This window comes from Cygnus olor, chromosome 1 (assembly GCF_009769625.2).
Source record: "Cygnus olor isolate bCygOlo1 chromosome 1, bCygOlo1.pri.v2, whole genome shotgun sequence".
Taxonomy (NCBI): domain Eukaryota; kingdom Metazoa; phylum Chordata; class Aves; order Anseriformes; family Anatidae; genus Cygnus; species Cygnus olor.
In genome coordinates, this window is record NC_049169.1 from 154,457,721 (window position 1) to 154,477,711 (window position 19,991).

Genomic DNA, 19,991 nt, shown 5'->3' on the forward strand with positions numbered 1-19,991 from the left:
TGAAAACTACTAGTATATTTTAACTTTGAAGAAACTAGAAATGTCTCGGCTGGCAGAGACCTCTCCAGTATCCTAGCATCCTTACTGCTCTGGGGGGGCAAAGCCAGGAACAGCAATCCAAGTGCAGCCCCACAAGCACCAAGTAGAGGGGAAGAATAACTTGCCTTGATTGGCTTGTTGCCCATCTCCTAATGTAGCACACTATGCAGCTTGTCCTCTTTCCAGTGAGAACACCCTTCTCAGTTTAAAGAACACTTTTTCAGGCTTTTCAAGTGTTTAAAAAAAACAACCCACTTTTATTAAGAGCTGCGGTTTAAATTCTGCAGTTTAAGTGTGTTGAATACCACTGATTTCATCCTTTAGTATTGTATTCTTTATTGCAAGAGAGTCCATTTACCTTTTCTTCAGTTAGTGACACTACTTGGTCCTATCCGAGAATCATCAATCTCTCATACTAAGATTTAAGTGTCATCACTGATTTTAGCAAGTGAAAGAGTTTCCTGCTGATTAAGATTAAAGTGGTAAGTGGATAAATGTTCTTGTATCTATTATATGCTCAGTTTGATATTTTTTGAAAAAAATGGAAAAGCACATCTACAAAAACAATCCTGAAATCTGTAAATGAATACTTGTATATGTACTTCGTTAAAAATGCACCTCTGCAGAATGCTCAAAGTAATTATTCTGTCAAAAAAAATCTTATATTTAAAATGTGTTATAAATCGTTACTAATAGCATTTTTACTGCTAGTTGAAGTTGTGAATTAGGCATTCATGTGTATTTTCTGAAGACAAAGAGCTTCAAAAAAATAAATACAAAGATATTTCACAGTTACAATAAATATGCATACATTAGGTATCAGCAGATGTAAATGTAAAATTGTGTATTATTCTGTATTTTTCTTTGCAGAAAACAAGCAGTCATACACGAGTTGGAATTTTGAACAATCCTTCATCAAAAATAAAGGAAGATAACACAGTCATTGCAAGAGGAATTTTGGCAGCTTTTCTAACTCAAAACAACAGCAGCTTAAAAAGTTTCCTAAATAAACTCACTAAGGAAGAGACAGCAAAATCCCTTGCTGCTGGAACAAAAATTGTTAAATTCCTTGTCGCAGTGAGTGCAAACTAAATTGGGCTACTTTATTTTTTATTGTACATATTTTTTTATCCTAAGGAGATGCAGTTGAGAGCAACAGTGTTTGGCTAAATGCTATGAAGTTTTTAACCCTTACACAGTTTCTGGGCCAGCAGATTTGGATTTTTTGACAATCTTTATGTGATGAAAAATAGACCATTTCTGTAAAGTACAGAAAGGAAATGTAACAGTACTGAAAAATATAGAGTATGGATACCAAATTATTGAGACCAAAGTAGTTTATTTTTCATTATTATTTTAAAGCTTACTCTTCATTAAAATTACTATTTAATGTTTGTCAAGATTTAAGACCAGAAATAACTGTTTTTACCTGTTGTGGTTGTGAGTAGTAAAAGGTGCAGACTGAAGCAATTGAGATTAATGAGTATTGTATACTTCTGGCCAACACTTTTTGGTGTGTTTCTGTGAAAATACATTGGTTTAAAATACAGATGTTGTTGACTTCAAAGTTTGCATGTAGGGTAAATCTGAATTACTAAATATCTGCTGCAAACTTCATTTTTTGTTTCAGAAGAAGCTGTAAAATTTAGTATTTTTAAATAAGATTTGGAAGACTAGGAGAACTCTGGCACCATTTTGCAAAATTAATTAGTTAATTGTTTTCGATCATACTCTTATCATTTAGTAAATTTTGAAAGACATAGAAGTAGCTAATTAAGCAGTGTATGTGTTATTATTTTTGTTTTGGTTTTTATTTTGTTATGTAAATTGTTTCTGAATTAATCTGTTTACTTAGTGTGCATATTTCTAACTGGGAAATATATATCAGTACAGTTTAGTATAGCAGGATAATTCTGACAGCATCAAAATGTGCTGCATCATTGTAAGCATGGCAAAGTTCCAGCATTTTCTTCCACTTTGAACATTGATTTGTCATGTGTCTTGCTCGATGTTGTTGACTTCCCTAAAACATGTTTAAGCAGTATTGAATGAACATATTTAAGTGATAGTTAGTTTTTAGAGTAATATGAATTTTTATACTTTTTTTTTTCCTAAAGGAAAAAAGGAACTGCATTCTTGAGAATGCAAGAATAGAGAATGCTATTTTTCATTCAACTGTGTTCTGGATCTTAGAAAAAGTATTTACCTTCAGGCATAGCTTTCCTCTCATGGTTGTTAATAGCTGTTGAAGGGTAAAAACGGCACTCTATCTATCTAGTTGGGAGACTGTGGCTCCGTACCAATAGCATATACTTAAACTGAATCTGAGGTTGTTTTATTTTGATTTTTGGTTACCGCATAACTTGCAGAAAATCTTTGCTTACTTCAGCTGTTACAATATTTATTTTGGTGAATCATTTCACCATCTCATACTTTGTCTTTGCTTTAGGGCATGGATGATGATACTTTTGAGAAGAAGTACAACACTTTAGGAGTGGATATAATTAAAACCCACCAGATGTTCTGCCAGGAGGTTCTTAAGCTGCTTCCTGGGCAAATGGCTGTTATGAGCAATGGCAAGGTAAGAAATTGTCATCTCTCCGTCTTTTTGTAGGTACTTTTTATTTCTTGGAACTTAAGTTTCAGGCTAAAGAAAATGCACAATAATAATTTCTCACTTTTTCAGCTTGTTGGCAGAGAATGGTATGAATGTTTGCCTTGTTTATTTTCTATTTTGCTTTCCTCCTAATTTGTTTATTAGCTCAATTCCATGTGTACTCATGTCATTTCCACAGCTATTTTAGAGAAAATCTGATGAAATGATACACAAAAATCTCTAAATAGTCTAGTGTTTGATGTATTATTAATGATGTTTAAGACTAAATTTTGATCCTGAAGTTACCTATATTTCACATAGTTGGTGTAGGATAAACTAAATCAAGTTACATTGACTAAAGTGGTATTTTCAAGCTCTTCTCTTTTAGGAAAGAAACATTTTTTATAAACATTACGTTGTTCTATAGTCTTACTATTCAAATAAAAGCATAATAGTTTTGTTCTTTAAATTTCTAGTAAGTATATTCTGAAACAAATAAGCCTTACTACAGTTTGGCTATAGATAAACTGTGATTGAAAATAAAATGTTGGGTTCAATATTTAGTATTTGCTAATGACAGTTAATACCTTACATTATAAATACAATTTATACTCTTTGAGTTAAGTCTTCTATCAATTGTTCCACCATTAGAAAGAAATAGGGAAAATATGCTGGCATCTCACTACTGGAAACTCTTATTTTGTACTTAGCTACTCTTGTGTATCCTAAATGTCTTCTGAGATACTTCTGAAATAATACTAATCAAACCACGTAAACTCTTTTTATTGATAAAGAACAAAAGAATTGTGTTGGTTATTTTTCTGTTAATAAAAAAACTAATTATGCAATGTTATTTTATAAATGAAAGGTTATTACTGATTTCCTTGCCTAAAAAAGCTCAACTAATTTTCTATATTAAGTGTTGAGAAAATACTTTGCTTATAAATACTTAGATAAATTTGATAATATGTATTCATCTACCTGAAAGTGTGTTTTCACTTTAAAAGATTACTTTTTAAAAAGGCATGGGATATCCTTCATTTGTATCCTTGCTATTTCATCATTGGAGTTTTGTGTTTATGAGCAAAGAATTTTTTTTCTAATTAGGACTTCTTCAAAAGTAGCATGGTGTTTCATAATCACACTGTGGTTTTCTCTATTTTGTGCATCATTAATACTAATAAAAGATTCAAAAGTGGAATGGGGTTAGATGACCTCTCATTTGTAGGAAACAGCTGAATTCTGAGAGAGAGGCTTTCAGCACCAAATTTACATCCTGACATTCTACATTGTGGGGATCCTATATGCTCTTGAAAATTGGCCTGGGTCGGTTTAGTCTGGTAGACTATGAGTAGGAAATCCAAACAACATCCTCAAATCTATTTTCTAGGACTTCAAGGCACTTTCTTTTGCTTCAGACACCAAAAAAAAAATAGTTCTGTTTCTAGTCTCTGGTATCCTGCATTCCTCGTCCTTTGCTCTTGTATAAGTTTTTATCCATTCTTCCTCATCTGAGAAGCCTTGAGAAGTTAAGGTTGTGTTCACAGAATTAAACAGCTAAAGAGTGTGGTAGGAAGACAGCAGTTTGAATTTCGATCTAAAATAATGTACTGAACAGAGGTTTTTCTTAAACTTAGATCTATTATTTCTGAACAGTGTACTCCTTGATATAGGTATGTATAATGAAAAATATAATGGATATTTCCACTGCAGCTGTTCTTTGTAACAGTTAGCTGTAATTGCATAATAGTAAAAACCTAATTCTGTATAGTTACTATTCAGTCTAGTACTGTGTAGTTAAGAATAATTATGTATATAGGGCTGGGAGGTTGCATAGTGAATGTTTTGCATTCATTTAAAATGTTAATATATTTTTGCTTACAAAATAAACGTAATTAGGACATTCTATGCTTATTAATATAATTTTTTCTCCAAGATATTGGGTCCTTTAGATAAAGATGAATTCTATGCAGAAGACTTTAATTTGTTGGAAAAAATAATGTACAGCACCTCAGCAGAGAAGATTAAAGCTATTGTCAAAGAGATGGGAATCAGTACTAAAAGGTAAAATTCTTTCAGATTTTGAGTCTTTATTGTCCAAACAAATGATATAGTGCTTTGTTTACTGACAGTAACAAATTAGTAATCCTTTTGCATGTGGAATATGACCAAAAATTCAAATATTTGGTCATAGTACTCTTCATTCATACTGTATACTCGCATATATATTGTATCTGCACTTAGTTGAAGTGTTTGTTGTTTCTATGCTGTATTTCTATACCATAGAGATATATTCTATGCTAGCTATTTGCTGTCCTCTCACTTAGCATGTGAGTACTTCTGTGCAGACAATTTTAAGGGTCCCTCATTTCCTTTTTTGCATTTTTGTTACAGACTTGGTATACTTACCTATTCAAACAATTGCCCTGTTTTCTAGAAGAAATGTCATATCCGCTGAATTTTGTATCACCTTTATGCTTGGCCAATTATGCTTTGTAACATATAGTTTATATATGTAATAGAAAACTGTATGTTGTTTTTCCGCTGCATGTCATTTACCCTGCCACTGACAACCTCTTTGGTACCTCCTTGTTACAATGCAGAGCAGAAAAAAAGGCACCGTGTGTTTCTCAAGAGGCATGCACCTCTTTGTCATTGGTTGTGTGTGTGAGGCTAAGGCCTAAGAGATCACTGCTTATCCAAAGAATCTTATCCTCTCCAACTTGTCTCATAATGTGTTTAGTTCTGCTAAATTACTCCAAATACTTTATCTACATTCACTGTACTTACAGCCAAGAGATGAGTACAGCTAACTGTAAACAATTCCTACTGGCTTTTGGTTACTTAAATAAAAAATAATAAGCTCAATAAAATCCAATGTATCTTAAAAACACAGTAATAAGTGAGTATTGATATTTGAAGTAAGAAATTGAATTGTCTTTGGGAATCATTAGAAAAGGAGCCCATAGCGGCATGGACAAATGTGGTGCGCTGACACCCTGCTAGACAATATTCACACATCTGTTGACTGAAGAAGTAAGTATAAAGATGACTTCTAGACAGCCTCTAATCTAAGCATCCAATTTGTGTACAAAGAAGAGAGCACAACTGTGTTATTTTTACAAGCCAACTGTGGAGAAATATGTATTGACTTTTTGTGTCTGAGTATCATTTCTGCTATCTGGAAGGACTGGCACAACTGAGAGAATACCTACCAGAAAAAAGCAAATCATGAAGAAGTAGAATTATCAAGGAGATAAGTAGTGAAAAGGCAAAACATATTTAATCAAATGTTAAGACTCAGTGACACTGAAATAGAACTGCTGAGATTTTTAAGGAGATTCCAGGAAGAAACACACACACACAAAAAAAAGATGTGGCCAAGTAAGCTAAAAGCTTTCTTCACTTATGTATGTTCCTAGATGTTGTTACAAAGGAAAAAAATGAAAAGAAAAAAAAAAAGGAATACAGAGTTCTACATATCAGCAGATTGTACTATGCAAACTGTGAGGCTGAATGTAAATTCTGCTGATTCTGCATTGCTTCATTTTAAGAAGCATACAATTCCCAAAGTCTAAGGCTGTAGTGGTTCTTTGTCATCGTCATGCCAAGTGTTTTACTCAAAGCTACAAAATCTCGAGGTGATAATCTTTTAGAGTTCAGGTTTGGGATGTGGGCTTTTTAAATATTCCTTATCTACATAAGGACTACTTATCTACATAAGGACAGACTAAAATGCAAAAGCTTTACTCCTTTTCTAATGAAAATCATTGTGACTTGCATGTGCTTTATTTAATATAGTGGCAGTGATTTCATTATGAAAATAGATGCACTACTGTCGTCTTTGCCTAAAACAGAGGTGAGACAAGATGCTGAATTACTCAAGGAACAGCACAGGTGAGTTCTGTCTGTCATGGTAATGGACCTATAGTATTTTCACATTAAAATTATAATATACTGATTGTTACATTCAGTTTTTGGAAACTTCAGTAAGCATTCCAGTTTTAAAAGTTTTTGATTGTATGGTTGTATGAACAATCTGTTCATCTGTCCTAGTGTAATACATTTTTTACCTGTCTTTTAATAGATTAATTAGTAATACCTAATGGTTTTCCAGCCTTAGCCATTATTGAAGAAAGAGTGATTACAACAGGTGTGAATAGAAGCGCTTATCTGGTTAGAAAACTTGGAGTCCATACTTAACATTTATCAAACGTAATAAGTAATTGCACAGATCAGAAGTAAAAGAAGCCCCCATTAATTTTCATTAATGTGGAACTAAGATATAGCTTGTTCAGTTTGTTAGTCCTGAGTACTCTTGGCAAGGCTAATGCACATATGTTTATGCTCGTAAAACAATTTGTGGATTAGCAGTGTCACTCTTGACTCCTGTTCTTAGCTTGACCCTAAAATACAATAAGATTAGACTCTAAAATACAACTAGATTACATTCAAATGCAAATAGATTTGGCTCAATGGCACCTAATTCCTTAAAAAAAACTGAGCAGACTGTCTTGAGCAGACAGATTTACACTTGCCAGGCTCATACTAGTGTCATTAGTGTACTTCTGTATGTTGAATCCTTGTTTTTCTGATCCTAGATTTAAAAAGTGAATATGCCACAAGCACCTTCTTTTGTTGTCATTGTTACTGAGACCTAAAATACTAGGATGTACCTCTATGAATCCTGTCTTCGTAATGGACACTAACAGTAGCCATTTTTAATTTAAGCATAGCTGGGGCAAGTTTCTGGAGCAAAGGCAGGCACATTCTTTAAAAGATATGTGCACAAAAACCATGATCAAAATTAAAATTAGGGTAATATTATTTCCAAATCCTTACTTGTTTCTATTTGCAAAACTGTTCTAGCATGCTGTGCCACTGTGCTTGCCCTGCCTCTACTAATTGTTGGAAAGACAAACAGTGATATCAGTAGCCTGTTTTAAGTGGCTAACACCTTTTCCAAGGTTTTGCTAATAACATGGAATGCTGTGCTACTTCTGTACTGGAGGGAGTTTGACCTCACTAACACTAATCCCATTTCTAAGTATTCTTTTTCTCGAAAACCATTTTGTGTATTTACAGCACATTATTTTTTTTTACTAGTTTTTCCTTCCTGTACAACCAGATTAGTTTAACCAGAGTCTCCTTGACTTCTTCTAATGAAGCTAAATTATCTTCTGTAATGCATAAAACTAATCCATCTGATCAACTTTCACATTTTTCAGTTGCACTGTTATTTTAAAAATGTGTCACCATTGGCACTTGTCAAATCTGATAGTTGTAGATATCAGTAAAAGAAAGAGTAAATGTCACTGAAGGAAATTGTGGACAAGCGACAAAAAAGGCCCTTTTTTGAATTTTGCTCTCTGTTTTTCTTTTATTTTATTGATTTTGTAATTAAGCATATATTTAACTGATAACCAGTATGGAACTATGTAGATTAATACTAAATTTTAATTGCTGTTCATGTTTGGCTTTTCTAGTGATATCACAGGGGACAAAAGTGATGACTGAGGAAATGAGGAAAATATCTTCATAAGCAGTGAAATATGAAGTGGCTTTTATATTACAGATTTGTGCCTAAAAATGTTTGTTATTTCTATAAACTCATTTTGGAGTTTTCACTTATTTATTGTTTTGGTTTTTTTTTAACAGCGTAGTAAAAGTCGATCCCCAAGAGAATGAACCATTCTATGATGTTATTGCTATTGTTGATCCATTGACAAGAGAAGCACAGAAGATGGCTCATTTGTTGATTGTAAGATGGTGGTCATTTCTTTTAATTTGCATATTTGCAGTTTAATTTGTATTAAACTTCTTATTTTCATGTAAAGTGTAGTAAACAGGTAAACAGAATTTAGGTATTTTTTAAATATCTATTTGGTTATTTAAATTAATACTAAAAAGTTGGGGATGATCTAATTCATCATTGTAAGTACCTTATTTGCAATTAAAATTGAGATGACCTATGAACCAGTCCTCTTAGAAGTGAGTCCATAAATGCTCTTTACAGTTAGTAGAAGGAAAGGAGGAGTATGCGTAATGTAGAGGGAGAGGATCTCCCATCTCAAAATCTTAAAAGGCATATGCTTCTTTCCATTATGCCGAACCACCTTAGTTTTCCAATGTACCTAAATGAGGTGGTCTAAATCTGACCCGTAATATCATCATAAGATTGGACTATAAACCTTTCAGCTCTTGGAAGGGTGTTTCTCCATTGATTAATGCTACCAGGTATATCTAGAAGTCTTCCATTGTGTGTAGCTATTGATCATCTAAAGAGAGACTGTCCTAAAAACATAGCTCATAAAGTGATTTTCTTCTTTCACTAGCTGCAGACTATCACTCTGCCTCAGGTTCCTTTATAGTTTCCCATAAAAATGTAAATTTTGTCTTCTTTTTATGGTCCGTTAGAATTCTGAAGCCCTTTGCTTGATTTTTGCTGCATCCTGTTTTATCTTTTTCTCTGCAGTAATTATGGAAGTTTCATAAATTCTTACATCACTTTTTCCCCTCCCATTTTCATACCCTTTTATGCCTTTTGTGTAGAATGGTGAGGCATCCAGTCACTCTTTGTACATAATAGAGAAACAAAGTAAGAAATTTAAAAATTTCATGAAAATTCTCATACCACAAACTTCTGTTTGTTTTGAGACTCTTAAATACTAGCTTTTTTCTCTAGAATCAGATCTTTCATTTCACCATTCTCTATTAAAATGAAATGTTGATCCTACCAAATGAAAACGTTTTGGTTTTGGAATTGACGGGAAACTCTCTCTATTCAGCCAGAAGTTCATTTTCTGGTAAGTTGCCTCAAGGTCTTTTTAGCTGTGGTCAGAAGCCTCCATTTCTCTTAGTGCAGCAAATTCCCTAATGAACAATATCTTCCTTAATGCATGTCTAGGCAAATGACTCCCATGGTGTACCAATCTGTTCAGCCATCGTAGATGCGACTTGATTCATAGGAGTTCTAGTTTTATTCAGCTTGCCAACCCTTCAGAGAGAATAATGAAATGCTATTGAAACTAAGAAATATTTTAATGCAGATGAAACTTACTTTCAATTTTTTTTTTTTAATTAAAAATAAATTAACTTGATTTCTTTCTTTTAATTCTTATTATCTGAAAGGCTACCAATGTGGTAATATTCATGAAGAATTTTTGACAAAACATGCTTACGTATACAGCAAGCCCCAAACTCAAAGTTTCTGAATGGATGCCTCTCTTATTATGTTGCTATATATAGGCTGAGAAAGTTGGAACTGTTCATCCTGGAGAAGAGGAAGGTCAGGAGGGATCTCATCAATGTATACAAATACCTGAAGGGGAGAGAGCAGAGGGCAGAGCCAGGCTCTTTTTAGGGGTACCCAGTGCCAGGACAAGAGGCAGTGGGCACAGGCTGGCCCACAGGAGGCTCCTTCTGAACACCAGGAATCACTTCTTTACTGTGTAGGTGACAGAGCACTGGCACAGGTTGGCCTGAGAGGCTGTGAGGTCTCCTCCTTGGAGACCTTCAAAAGCCACCTGGACATGGTCCTGGGCAGCTTGCTCTGGGTGGCCCTGCTGGAGCAGGGGGTTGGACCAGATGGTCTCCAGAGGTCACTTCCAACCTCAGCCGTCTTGTGATTCTGTGATATAGATGACATAAATACTGTAAGCTTTAAGTACCAGAATATATTTATATTTAAAGAGTCTTTCTTTTGAGTGACATAAGTGGACTAGTGCCCGGAATTTTGGGATGGTACCAATTCATGATGCAAAATTTGTGTAGCAACTACCACAGCAAGGAGCATGATTCTTCCTTCAGTCATTGTTGACTGTGTCACATTTTAATTTTTTGCTCTGATGAAAACTTGCTATTATATTACTTTTGTCCCTTATTAGTCACTTCAAATAAGTGTTTGGTAATATTTTTTGAAATATAAATGATAAACTACTCATATTAAATGGAACTGAAATTGAGAAGGTATAAACAGCTATAGGTAAGCAGTAAAATAACTTTACTGCTTAGTGTCAAAAAATGGCAATTCAAGGCCAGGGGCAAGGTATGAGTTGGAGCATGAATGAGTTAGAGCAGAGTCAGGGCTTCTATCTGTTTTTGTTTGCCTTTTTTTTTTTTTTTCTTTTTTGTAATGTATAGTGGATTGTATCATAAGAACTGCTCTATATCCTCTCCAGAGGGAGTCAGGTAGAACTTTCGAATTTTCCATAGAAATAGTGTTTTGCCTTTTTTAAAAAGTTTTGTCACAGACTTCAACGTCAAATATTACTGTACAAGACAAGGGTCAGTGTCTATAGTAGATTTTTGAATACCAATGTTAACTTTACCAGCGTTGGACCACATCAGTTCTCAGCAGAATACATGGAGCAACTAACTAGTCCTAACTTATGAAGGTGGTCCCAAAGGTGATGTGACAAAAGTAGAAATTGCTTTTTCTAAAAATGAAGACAAAATTGAATGTTTTTTTCTCATGGTTCACCTAAAACAGCTGAAAAAATATGTTACACATTCTGTTTGTTCAGTGCCACTGAACAAATTACCTGTCTCCTAGCTTAACTGCTTGGCTCCAGCAGTATGAACTGCTAAGATCCTACTACTTTTTTTTTCTTCTTCAAGTAATAGTAGCTACTGAATTCAAAGACCTCAAAAATGTGAAGTGAAAAATCCACCTTTTTTTTCCTGTCAATTATCTTTTACTTTTTTTTTTCCTTTGTTCATTCTGTCTTTAGGGAGAAACTCTTATTCCATTCCAAAAGTAAGGAGAAATCTCCAAAGGGAGCCTCTTCTGATAATCAAGTCTGATTTCCTATATAACATGGGTCATGGGACTTCTTTTGATCAATTAGCATTTGAAGTAGATTTTTTTCAATCTAATCCTAATTTAAATATTGCTAAGTGGTTAGGTGCTGATCACAGTTCTTACTGAGCTTTTCCAGTGTTAATTAACCTGACTATTAAACTCAGACTTGGAATTGCAGATTTTAATTTAGCTCCATGCTTTACACATTCATCTTCTCTTCATTTTGTTAGCTCTGTTGAAGTTTCTATTGTAAGAGATTGTTTTCAGTGTAGATGTTTCATGTTATGGTGATGTTTGCACACAGTTCCAAGTGATTAGTTGAATAATCATGGTGTAGTGAGTTAATGCTTTTTGGACGAGTTGTGGTAACTGACTGTAAGCATTTGAAAAGTGACTGCACATACAAAACAAAATTTGGGCTTGAATCATTTTCAAGGCATGTTTACTGAAATAGTTCAGCTATTTGCTACAGTTTGAAATACTTACAGAACAAAATTCCCAGGCTGCTCTTTGCATTTTCTTAATTAAAGTAAACAGACTGAATTCATTGAGTAAGTTGCCATATCAGAGGCTTTCCAATTCCTCTTATTCATTGACCAGAGAAGAATTTTCCTAATTTTCCTCAGTTATTTGCTGCTTAACATTACTCTTAATGTTATGAATTACTACTCTTGGGGTATGAATATATGAATGGAATATGGTTATATACCTCTGCTTTTTAAAAGCGCATATTGGGCAATACCTGCAATAAATCTAAAACCTTATTTTGCCCTGAAATTCTTCCTCAAGCTTCCTCAAGTTTCCTCTCTCTAAGGAAAGAGTTACTTGAGCTTTATTCATTCTAGATTAATTTGTTAATCTTAAAAGCTTTATGAGGATTTGAATAATTACAAGTATCATTGCTTTCCAGGTTCTCATTTCCTGGTTCTTCACTTGTTTTCACCCTTATGCCATTCCCTAGTCTTCATTTTTTGCTCAATAGTTTTTCAGTGATGGTATTCAGGTGAGGCAAAGGATGAGAATGACCGACTGTGAGCAATGTGTCAGCTATGCAAAGTTGTAGCACTATAGCAGACTATGCAGCCATGGGTTGAACTGAGGAAAGAAAAATACTGTTTATAATAAAAGAGAGATTTAAGGATGGTCATTGTCTTGCTTTGTTCCTAATTTACTTACCATTATAGTAATTTTAGCTGTAGTGGTATCAGTATTTTAACTTAGTTTTAATATCTTATTTGCTTTTTCTGATAATATCCATAAAGGTAGACACAGTTGCTTTATACTTTCAAATAAGCACTTTTGATCAGAAACCACATAAATGAAGATAACTTGGTAAAGGTTTTTAAGAGTGCTTTAAAGAAATTAAATACTTTGTTTATTTTAAGCAAAACAGATTGCTCACAAAGAACAAAATCTTGTTCTAGTATTATAGCTCCTGTATAACAGCATCCAGAAAATTAGTATTTTAGAAATGAATAGATGAATAAACTGAGAAAGAAGTAGAAATGACTTTAAATAACTTGAATGTTTTGAAAGTGATTGAGTAGCTTAGCATACCATTAATCTATTACTGACAATATTAAAACAGTTTTATGAGCTTTACTGTATTCACCAATTTACTGTGTACGGCAATTTTAGTAAGACTGAAGGTCATTGTTTTAAGATTGGTTATTGGATCGAAGGCACATGTTGTACTTACTTTAAAGGGCTTTAAAATCCTCCAGAAAACACAGTATGAGAGAAGTGATACTATAATTTACTCATTCATTGGAAAATAAGGATAGCTGCTCTTTAAAAATCCATAGCACTGGTAGAAAACATTAACATTTTGACTATCAAGAATATTGTGTGCTAAATCATTCACTTTTCAAAAAGGTCAAATCTTTATTTGCAATAACTGACCAGATCCCTTAATATACAGAAATATTAGAAACTTTATAATGTTTGAGATTTCTACTGAAGCTTGAGAAATGACAGGGTGCCACAAGGATAGTTTCGGTTTATTTTCAAAGTTTGATGATTATCAAGAACCATTTTTTACGCAGATTTTTTTTCTGTAGGTACTCAAAGACATTGTCAATATGAAACTCAGGTTGTTTTTGAACTGTAGATCTAAGCTGTCAGAAGTGCCACTGAAGAGGTGAGTAGTTCATAGCTTTTCTTACAAGTATATGATCTCACTTGAATTAAGAAAAAAAGCCTTAATGGTACATATTCCATTAAGAAGGAAAAAGTGGGTGATATATATGGTTTCTTCTGTTGCATTAGTTATTTTCTTTGAATAAAAGTTGAATGTTACTGAAGTAATTGTCTAGAAAAATTTCTAATTCTACGAAATCAAACATTGCACCACAGAGGAGTGATCTAGTCCCTCAAATACCCCTGTCATAAACAATCACTGTAGAAGTCAGTGGAGAGTCTTTCATGCCTGTGGACACTTGTAGAGATTATCTACCTAACTTGGTCGTATCTTGATTTTTACAGATTCAGTACACTAAATCTAAAGATAAAATTTGTCCGAGTAATGTACAGTCTATACTGGCGAATTCATTTTAATTCATTAAGGACCCAGAAAGCTTTAAATTGAATTTTCTCTTAACTGGCTATAAAGACTAGGTTCACTAATTCAGTTACAGACATTTACACTGAAGTGAACTCCCCAGAGAGGGCTTCTTTCCCTCTAAGAGATGCATTTAAGCACTGCCATCCATCCCTTTGGCAGAAATTTTACCTATAATCTTGTCATCAGTGAGAGCTGATGATAGTGTCTACCCTTTATCCAGTAGACTAGAGAATGAATTAGTTGTCCACAAAACAGAAGGCCTTAGTTTCTATTCAGCTTCAGAGAAAATGAATGCACATCTCTTATATTGCAAGAGAGTGACTTCAGAGTATCTTGTGTGATAGCTTTTAAAGCTTGCCACTTTACAGGTTTTAGAGCTTCGGAAAGGTAAGAGGAAGAAGTGTTCTGCGACCTGCCCTGAGGACAGGTTGTATTTTTCTCGCAGCAATGTTTTCATGTAAAAAGCCTCCATGTACACCCTAGTCCAAATACTTTGTGGGAAAACTCTATTCTTCTTACCTTTTTACTTTTTTAAAAACCACTTTCATAGTAATTAAATGTTTTGTGTTTTTTTCCATATGAAGTACTAATTGCTTGCTGCTTTCATTCTGATGGAGAAAGATGGAGATCTTCAGTGCTCATCTTTCTCTGTTCTGATTCTTCTCATTTTGCTGGATAGCACTACAGGAAGGAAGGAAGGAAGGAAAACATCATCATTATGTTGTTTCAAGAATCTTTTCCCTAGGGAATAAGAGTTGGAGAAGAATAGAGAGACCTCTCCTTCCCACTGCTCTCTGTCTTTGCTGCTGCTAGTGTCAGGAACTGTTCCCAAAGACACTTTTTTTCCAGCAGATTAGTCCTTCTGTTTAGTTTAATGATTCTGAGAATCCAAGGCAGTACACAGTCGAGATATTTAGATGCCCATCTTGGGTATTTTTACTTTCCCAGCCATTAAGAATATAAGTGGAAGCTATGCACATTCCCAGCAAAAATTTATCCAAAACAAATAGTTCTGTTCTGTACCAATCCATTTGAGAGAGTGTATGTATTGTCTGACAGTATTCCACAGTATTCTGCAAGAACAGGGAGATGCCATGCCTCCAAACATCATTAATGTGGTAAACATTCACTATATTATAACATACTTAGCAGAACATTGTATTTGCAACTCAGCCTTCATACTTGAGTAAACGTGGCACTTTTTTTTAACACTTTTCAACAGCTTCTTTTTTTTTTCAACAGCTTCTATCGTTTTGTTCTGGAACCAGAATTAATGTACGGGATCAACAAACACCTTCCTTCTGAACCTGTGGCAAAATTCTTAGAATTGCCAGAATCGCTGCTTTTGACTCTAAACATGATCACTCCTGAAAGCTGGTTGGTTGAAGCAGTAAACAGTTCCTGTGATCTTGATAACATTCATTTACAGGATGTAAGTAATAATTTGTAAGCATTATAAAACTTGTATTGTACCTTCAACCTCAAGAGGGAAAAGGAAATCTTGTGGGATTTTTGTCTCTGTTTTCCAGAAATGCTTTCTGTGCTAATTGATAATTTGGTCAGTATTTTACCATTTTTACTTTCATTGTATGTTTTTCCACATTTTCTCTCTCTCTCTCTCTCCAAGAAGAGCCTTTAAAGAAATCAATGAAAAGAAACACGGAATGCATAATAAAAATAAAAGTACTTTATCTACTGTGTTGAGCTTTTAATGTTTATGAAAGTATGCATGGTTTTTGAGGAAAAAAAAAAACTAAAAAATGGATTCTGTGTGTTATTTGTGTTATTTTTCTATTTCTCTTTTTTATTATGTATTTTTGGTAGAAATAGGATTAACCTGATCATATCTTAAAGTAAACCTGAATATATTGCTGTTTATTAATATAGATGAAAACATAGATTTAAATATTTGACCCTTTTTTTAGTTTAGATTTTTTTAATTATATATTATTATATTTTTAATCCTCAGTTTCCAAATAACCAAATTCGTTTCATTCACTAATCTTATGCAAAATATTGAGGGTGTTTGATCCACCAAAAATGTGAATTTGGAAGGTGTATCATAAAAGCGAAGTTTGGGATTTACCTTACCAAAGCTGAGATGTCTCAACTTTCTCAATAGTCAGTGGAGAGAAGGTTCTTCTAGATTTGTCCTTTTTATCTTGGATACCTATTTTAAAATTGAGAGAAGTTCCCCCTGGAAGAGCCTTTCTTTTATTTTTGACAGTTGAAGTTAGGTGAGATAAATCCCAAACAACATGCTTGTCATTGTAAAATGTTGCTTTTTCCACGTAGTTAAGTGATGTAATCTAGTAATAAAATATTCCTTCCACAGATAAAAGGGACTGTTACAGCAGAATATGAACTGGAATACATATTGCTTGAAGGACATTGCTTTGATGTAACAACTGGACAACCTCCTCGAGGGTTACAGTTCACCCTGGGCACAAAAAATAATCCTGTCATGGTTGATACTATTGTGATGGCCAACTTGGTAAGTATTAAGTACAAAACAGTCATACAAAACCAATTGCACACTCTTCATGAGTATTCTTTATGAGATTTTTGTTCGTAATAGAGAAATCCATTGTTGTTCTAAATGGAAAAATCAATTTCTCTGTGTTGCGAAATTACCGATGTTAAACGTATCAGCAGTATCCTGGAGTTGAGACCATCTACAAAAGCAGATGTGCATCTCTGATTTACCCAGCTTTTTCCTCACACTTAAAATCCAATATAGATTTTAGTTTAGCCTAATTTTAGACCCTTATCTGAAGTGCCTAATGTTGGAGTCTCATTGCCTTAAGTCGGTAGTAGGAGGTAGATATCCTCAGATGAAGATTCCACCAATAAACATAAGGTATGAATCACTTTCTGATTAAAATAACCATTTTTGTTAAAAAATGATCCAAGCAAAGAAGGCTTCTATTTTAGATGCTTCAGATAAGTGCTTAAAGCCTTTGTGGACAAATCTGCACTTCAGAATTCCTCTGGTCACCTGAAGTAATTATTTCTATTGGCATCAGTTTGTAGAGCAGAAGATCTTGTGATTCCTGAAGTGAAAGACTTATTTTGTCTTGTCTAAGGTAATTTGATAGAGAAAGATGAACTTTGGTGAATAAGATGTCACCTATCTGCCATTCTCAGTTCTCTGTGAAAATTGTATCACAAAGAACAAAATGCTTAATGAACTGTGACTCTGACTTTTACACAAGTATTGAATACTTTCTCAACAGCAGAAGGTGTTCAACATGATGAAGCTTCCATGTTTGTTTCCAAAGCTTGTTTCGTCTGGCTTTCACACAGTGATGCCTGTATGCAGTATTCCTAAATTGGGAAAGAGTTGTGTTGACTTGAAAGTTGTTACAGACAAAAATTATTAATATCAAAGAAGCTTTTCTGCTTAGGGTCTATTTAATAATTAATGTCTTTACTGCTCACCTACTGTTCTAGATGAAGATTTTGTATATGCCTCAAATTCAGCTAGAAACAAATGGAACACATTAGTATGGACATACAGGAAAGGTGATACTATGCCATATTACATTAAGGATTAGTGTGGCAGTATGTAGTGTTTATTGACCTTAGCTGCAGTACCAAATGTTCTATAGTTGATGTTTGGATATTTACATGGTTGATTATGAAATGCTGACAGAAAAATGTCTGTCTTTTTACTTTTCATAGGGGTATTTTCAGCTGAAAGCAAATCCAGGTGCTTGGACACTGAGATTGCGTAAAGGGAAATCTGAAGAGATTTATCAGGTGTTTTCGTAAGTATTAGTCTGTCCTTAGGAAATATAAATGAATCTGCTAAAGTTCAACATATTTTGAAAAGATCTGACAGTACTGAAGAAAAATGAACGAAAATAACATGAAAAGGTAGAGCAGGAACCAGATGATGATTTAAAGTTTATAACAGATGCCTTATTTCCTGATAGTGTAAGGGGAAGAAATTATAAAACATAAAAACTAAATTTGAAAGTGTTCTTTTTCTGGGCAATTTTTCATAAAATAGAGTTCACTACCTACTCATTTTACCGCACACCTGCAAAGCTAAGTAGCAAAATAAAGAAGTGTTTCATATAATCCCTTTGAGGATGATCTAGAATTGTGTGTATACATTGAGAGGCTGGAAATAAAGTGGACTGTGTATGATAGATTATACTGTATTCCTAATATTATAAATACTGTAATAAATTTTGTACTTCTGTCTGGAATCACATTTTCCAAAGTTGCTCGACCAGATTTGAATTATCTGTGAAATTGTATCCATGATTCTAGTCCAATACTGTTTTTAATCAAGATCTGCTTCTGAGTAGAGGTGTCTATTGAATGATTGTAGTTTAATTTCAGACTACTTATTCTGCGATGGTGCTTTTCTACTTTCTGCTTCTTGCATTTCTGAAATGACTGTTGAGATATTTTGTCTTAAGCATTGATCTTTTTCAATATGAATTTAGTATTAGTTGCTTTCCTATTTTGTTCGGGAAGTTTTCCACTCTGATAAGACATCTCTTCTCTTTACATTGAGCTAGGTTGTAATTTAAAATTTGAAATTGCTTTTGTTTCCATAATTGAAAGACAGGACAGAACAGAAGCATTAAATATTCACCAGTGTATAGTTTTCAAAGTATTGTTTAAAGGCATGTTTTATTAAGAAAAAGGAACTAATCCACTCTGCAACTTTGTGTGGGATATACCTGACATAAATAAAAGTATTTCTCTGTAATAAATGTGGGTAGATATGTTCATAGTATTATAGGCCTTTCTCTCTTTTTCCTTTATTTTTTCTCATTTCTGAGCTGAAAATTCTGAGTATAGTTCTTCCTCATGCAGAGGCTCTCCATATATCTCAGTCATCCTTGTTGCTCTTATTTGTGTCTTCCCTAGTTCTGCTCTATCCTTTTGAGTTGGTTGGCCGTAATTAAAGACAGACTTGTGGTGTAATAGCATTGGTAAATTTTTTACTGCTTTGTTTTCTATTAAGTACTAATGCTTGATCTCCATTTTCAGTATTGCTAGGCACTAAGCTGGTATTCTTAGAAATCTACGGTCTCCGAGATCTCCTTCCTGAGAATTAATAGCTAATTTAAAGCTTCTTATAGCTTAATTATCATTAGGTTTCTCTTTTCTTGCGCAGCAATTTCCATTAAATTCTATTAGTACATTAGTACTACTAGTTTCATTAAATTTCATTTGCCTTGGTATCATTCTCTTGTCGTAAGACTTTCCTGCATTTCTTCAACGTTTTAGATTTGCATAAGGCCAAAATTCTATTTTAAGCTATAGTATATGTTATAGAAAGATATACAGTTATAGAAAGAAACACACCTTGTTAAACTGGATTGCCTGTGCCCTGCCATGTTGCCTTTCCAGACAATGTTGGGATATTTGAAGTCTACCATGAGAATCACAGTCTGTGATCACAAGTCATCTTCCAGCTTTGTAAAGACTTCATCTAATTCCTCTTCCTGATCAGGCAATTTTTACAGACACCCACCACAATGTCACCTTAATCTCTCTGATCCTTACCCATAAACACTGGATAGATTTATTGCTTCTTCCACGGCAAAGCTCTGTGCATTCAACCCATTACTTTGTGCCAGGTGCAAACCATCTTTCGTGACTTCTCTGCCTATCCTTCGTAAGAGGCCTTTGAATCACTCAAGGCATGTGAGCTTCTCTGCAGTTTTTGTGATCCTAATGAGATCATAGCTTCACAGCTATGAAACTTCTAATTTCTTCTGTTTATTTTTCATCTTGTGTGCATTCCCAGACAGGCTCCCAGCCATGCTGCTTTCTCAGGAGAAGCGTGAGAGCCTTCCCTTAAGCACTTCCTCACTGCTGACATACTTCTAGTTCTTAGTCTTTGGTCAGCATTCCCTGACAAACCTGCTGTAAAGCCCTCCTTTACTGTGGCAAAGTGGTGTATCAGGTAGATCCTACCTCTCCTCAGCAGTCCCTTTTCATTGAAGAGGGTACAATAGCCA

The 19,991-nt window shown here is 34.1% G+C and overlaps 1 protein-coding gene across 1 annotated transcript in view; it reads left to right on the forward strand.

The window, feature by feature from the left end:
- The window catches only part of UGGT2 (UDP-glucose glycoprotein glucosyltransferase 2), an 88,144-nt gene that overhangs the window by 51,264 nt on the left and 16,889 nt on the right, over positions 1 to 19,991 (forward strand). Inside the window, exons 21-29 of the mRNA XM_040538550.1 lie at positions 910 to 1,116; positions 2,489 to 2,620; positions 4,572 to 4,699; positions 6,437 to 6,532; positions 8,294 to 8,396; positions 13,499 to 13,578; positions 15,244 to 15,433; positions 16,337 to 16,495; positions 17,686 to 17,771. Coding sequence (XP_040394484.1) covers positions 910 to 1,116; positions 2,489 to 2,620; positions 4,572 to 4,699; positions 6,437 to 6,532; positions 8,294 to 8,396; positions 13,499 to 13,578; positions 15,244 to 15,433; positions 16,337 to 16,495; positions 17,686 to 17,771 — 1,181 coding nt within the window. The remainder of the gene's footprint in view (positions 1 to 909; positions 1,117 to 2,488; positions 2,621 to 4,571; positions 4,700 to 6,436; positions 6,533 to 8,293; positions 8,397 to 13,498; positions 13,579 to 15,243; positions 15,434 to 16,336; positions 16,496 to 17,685; positions 17,772 to 19,991) is intronic.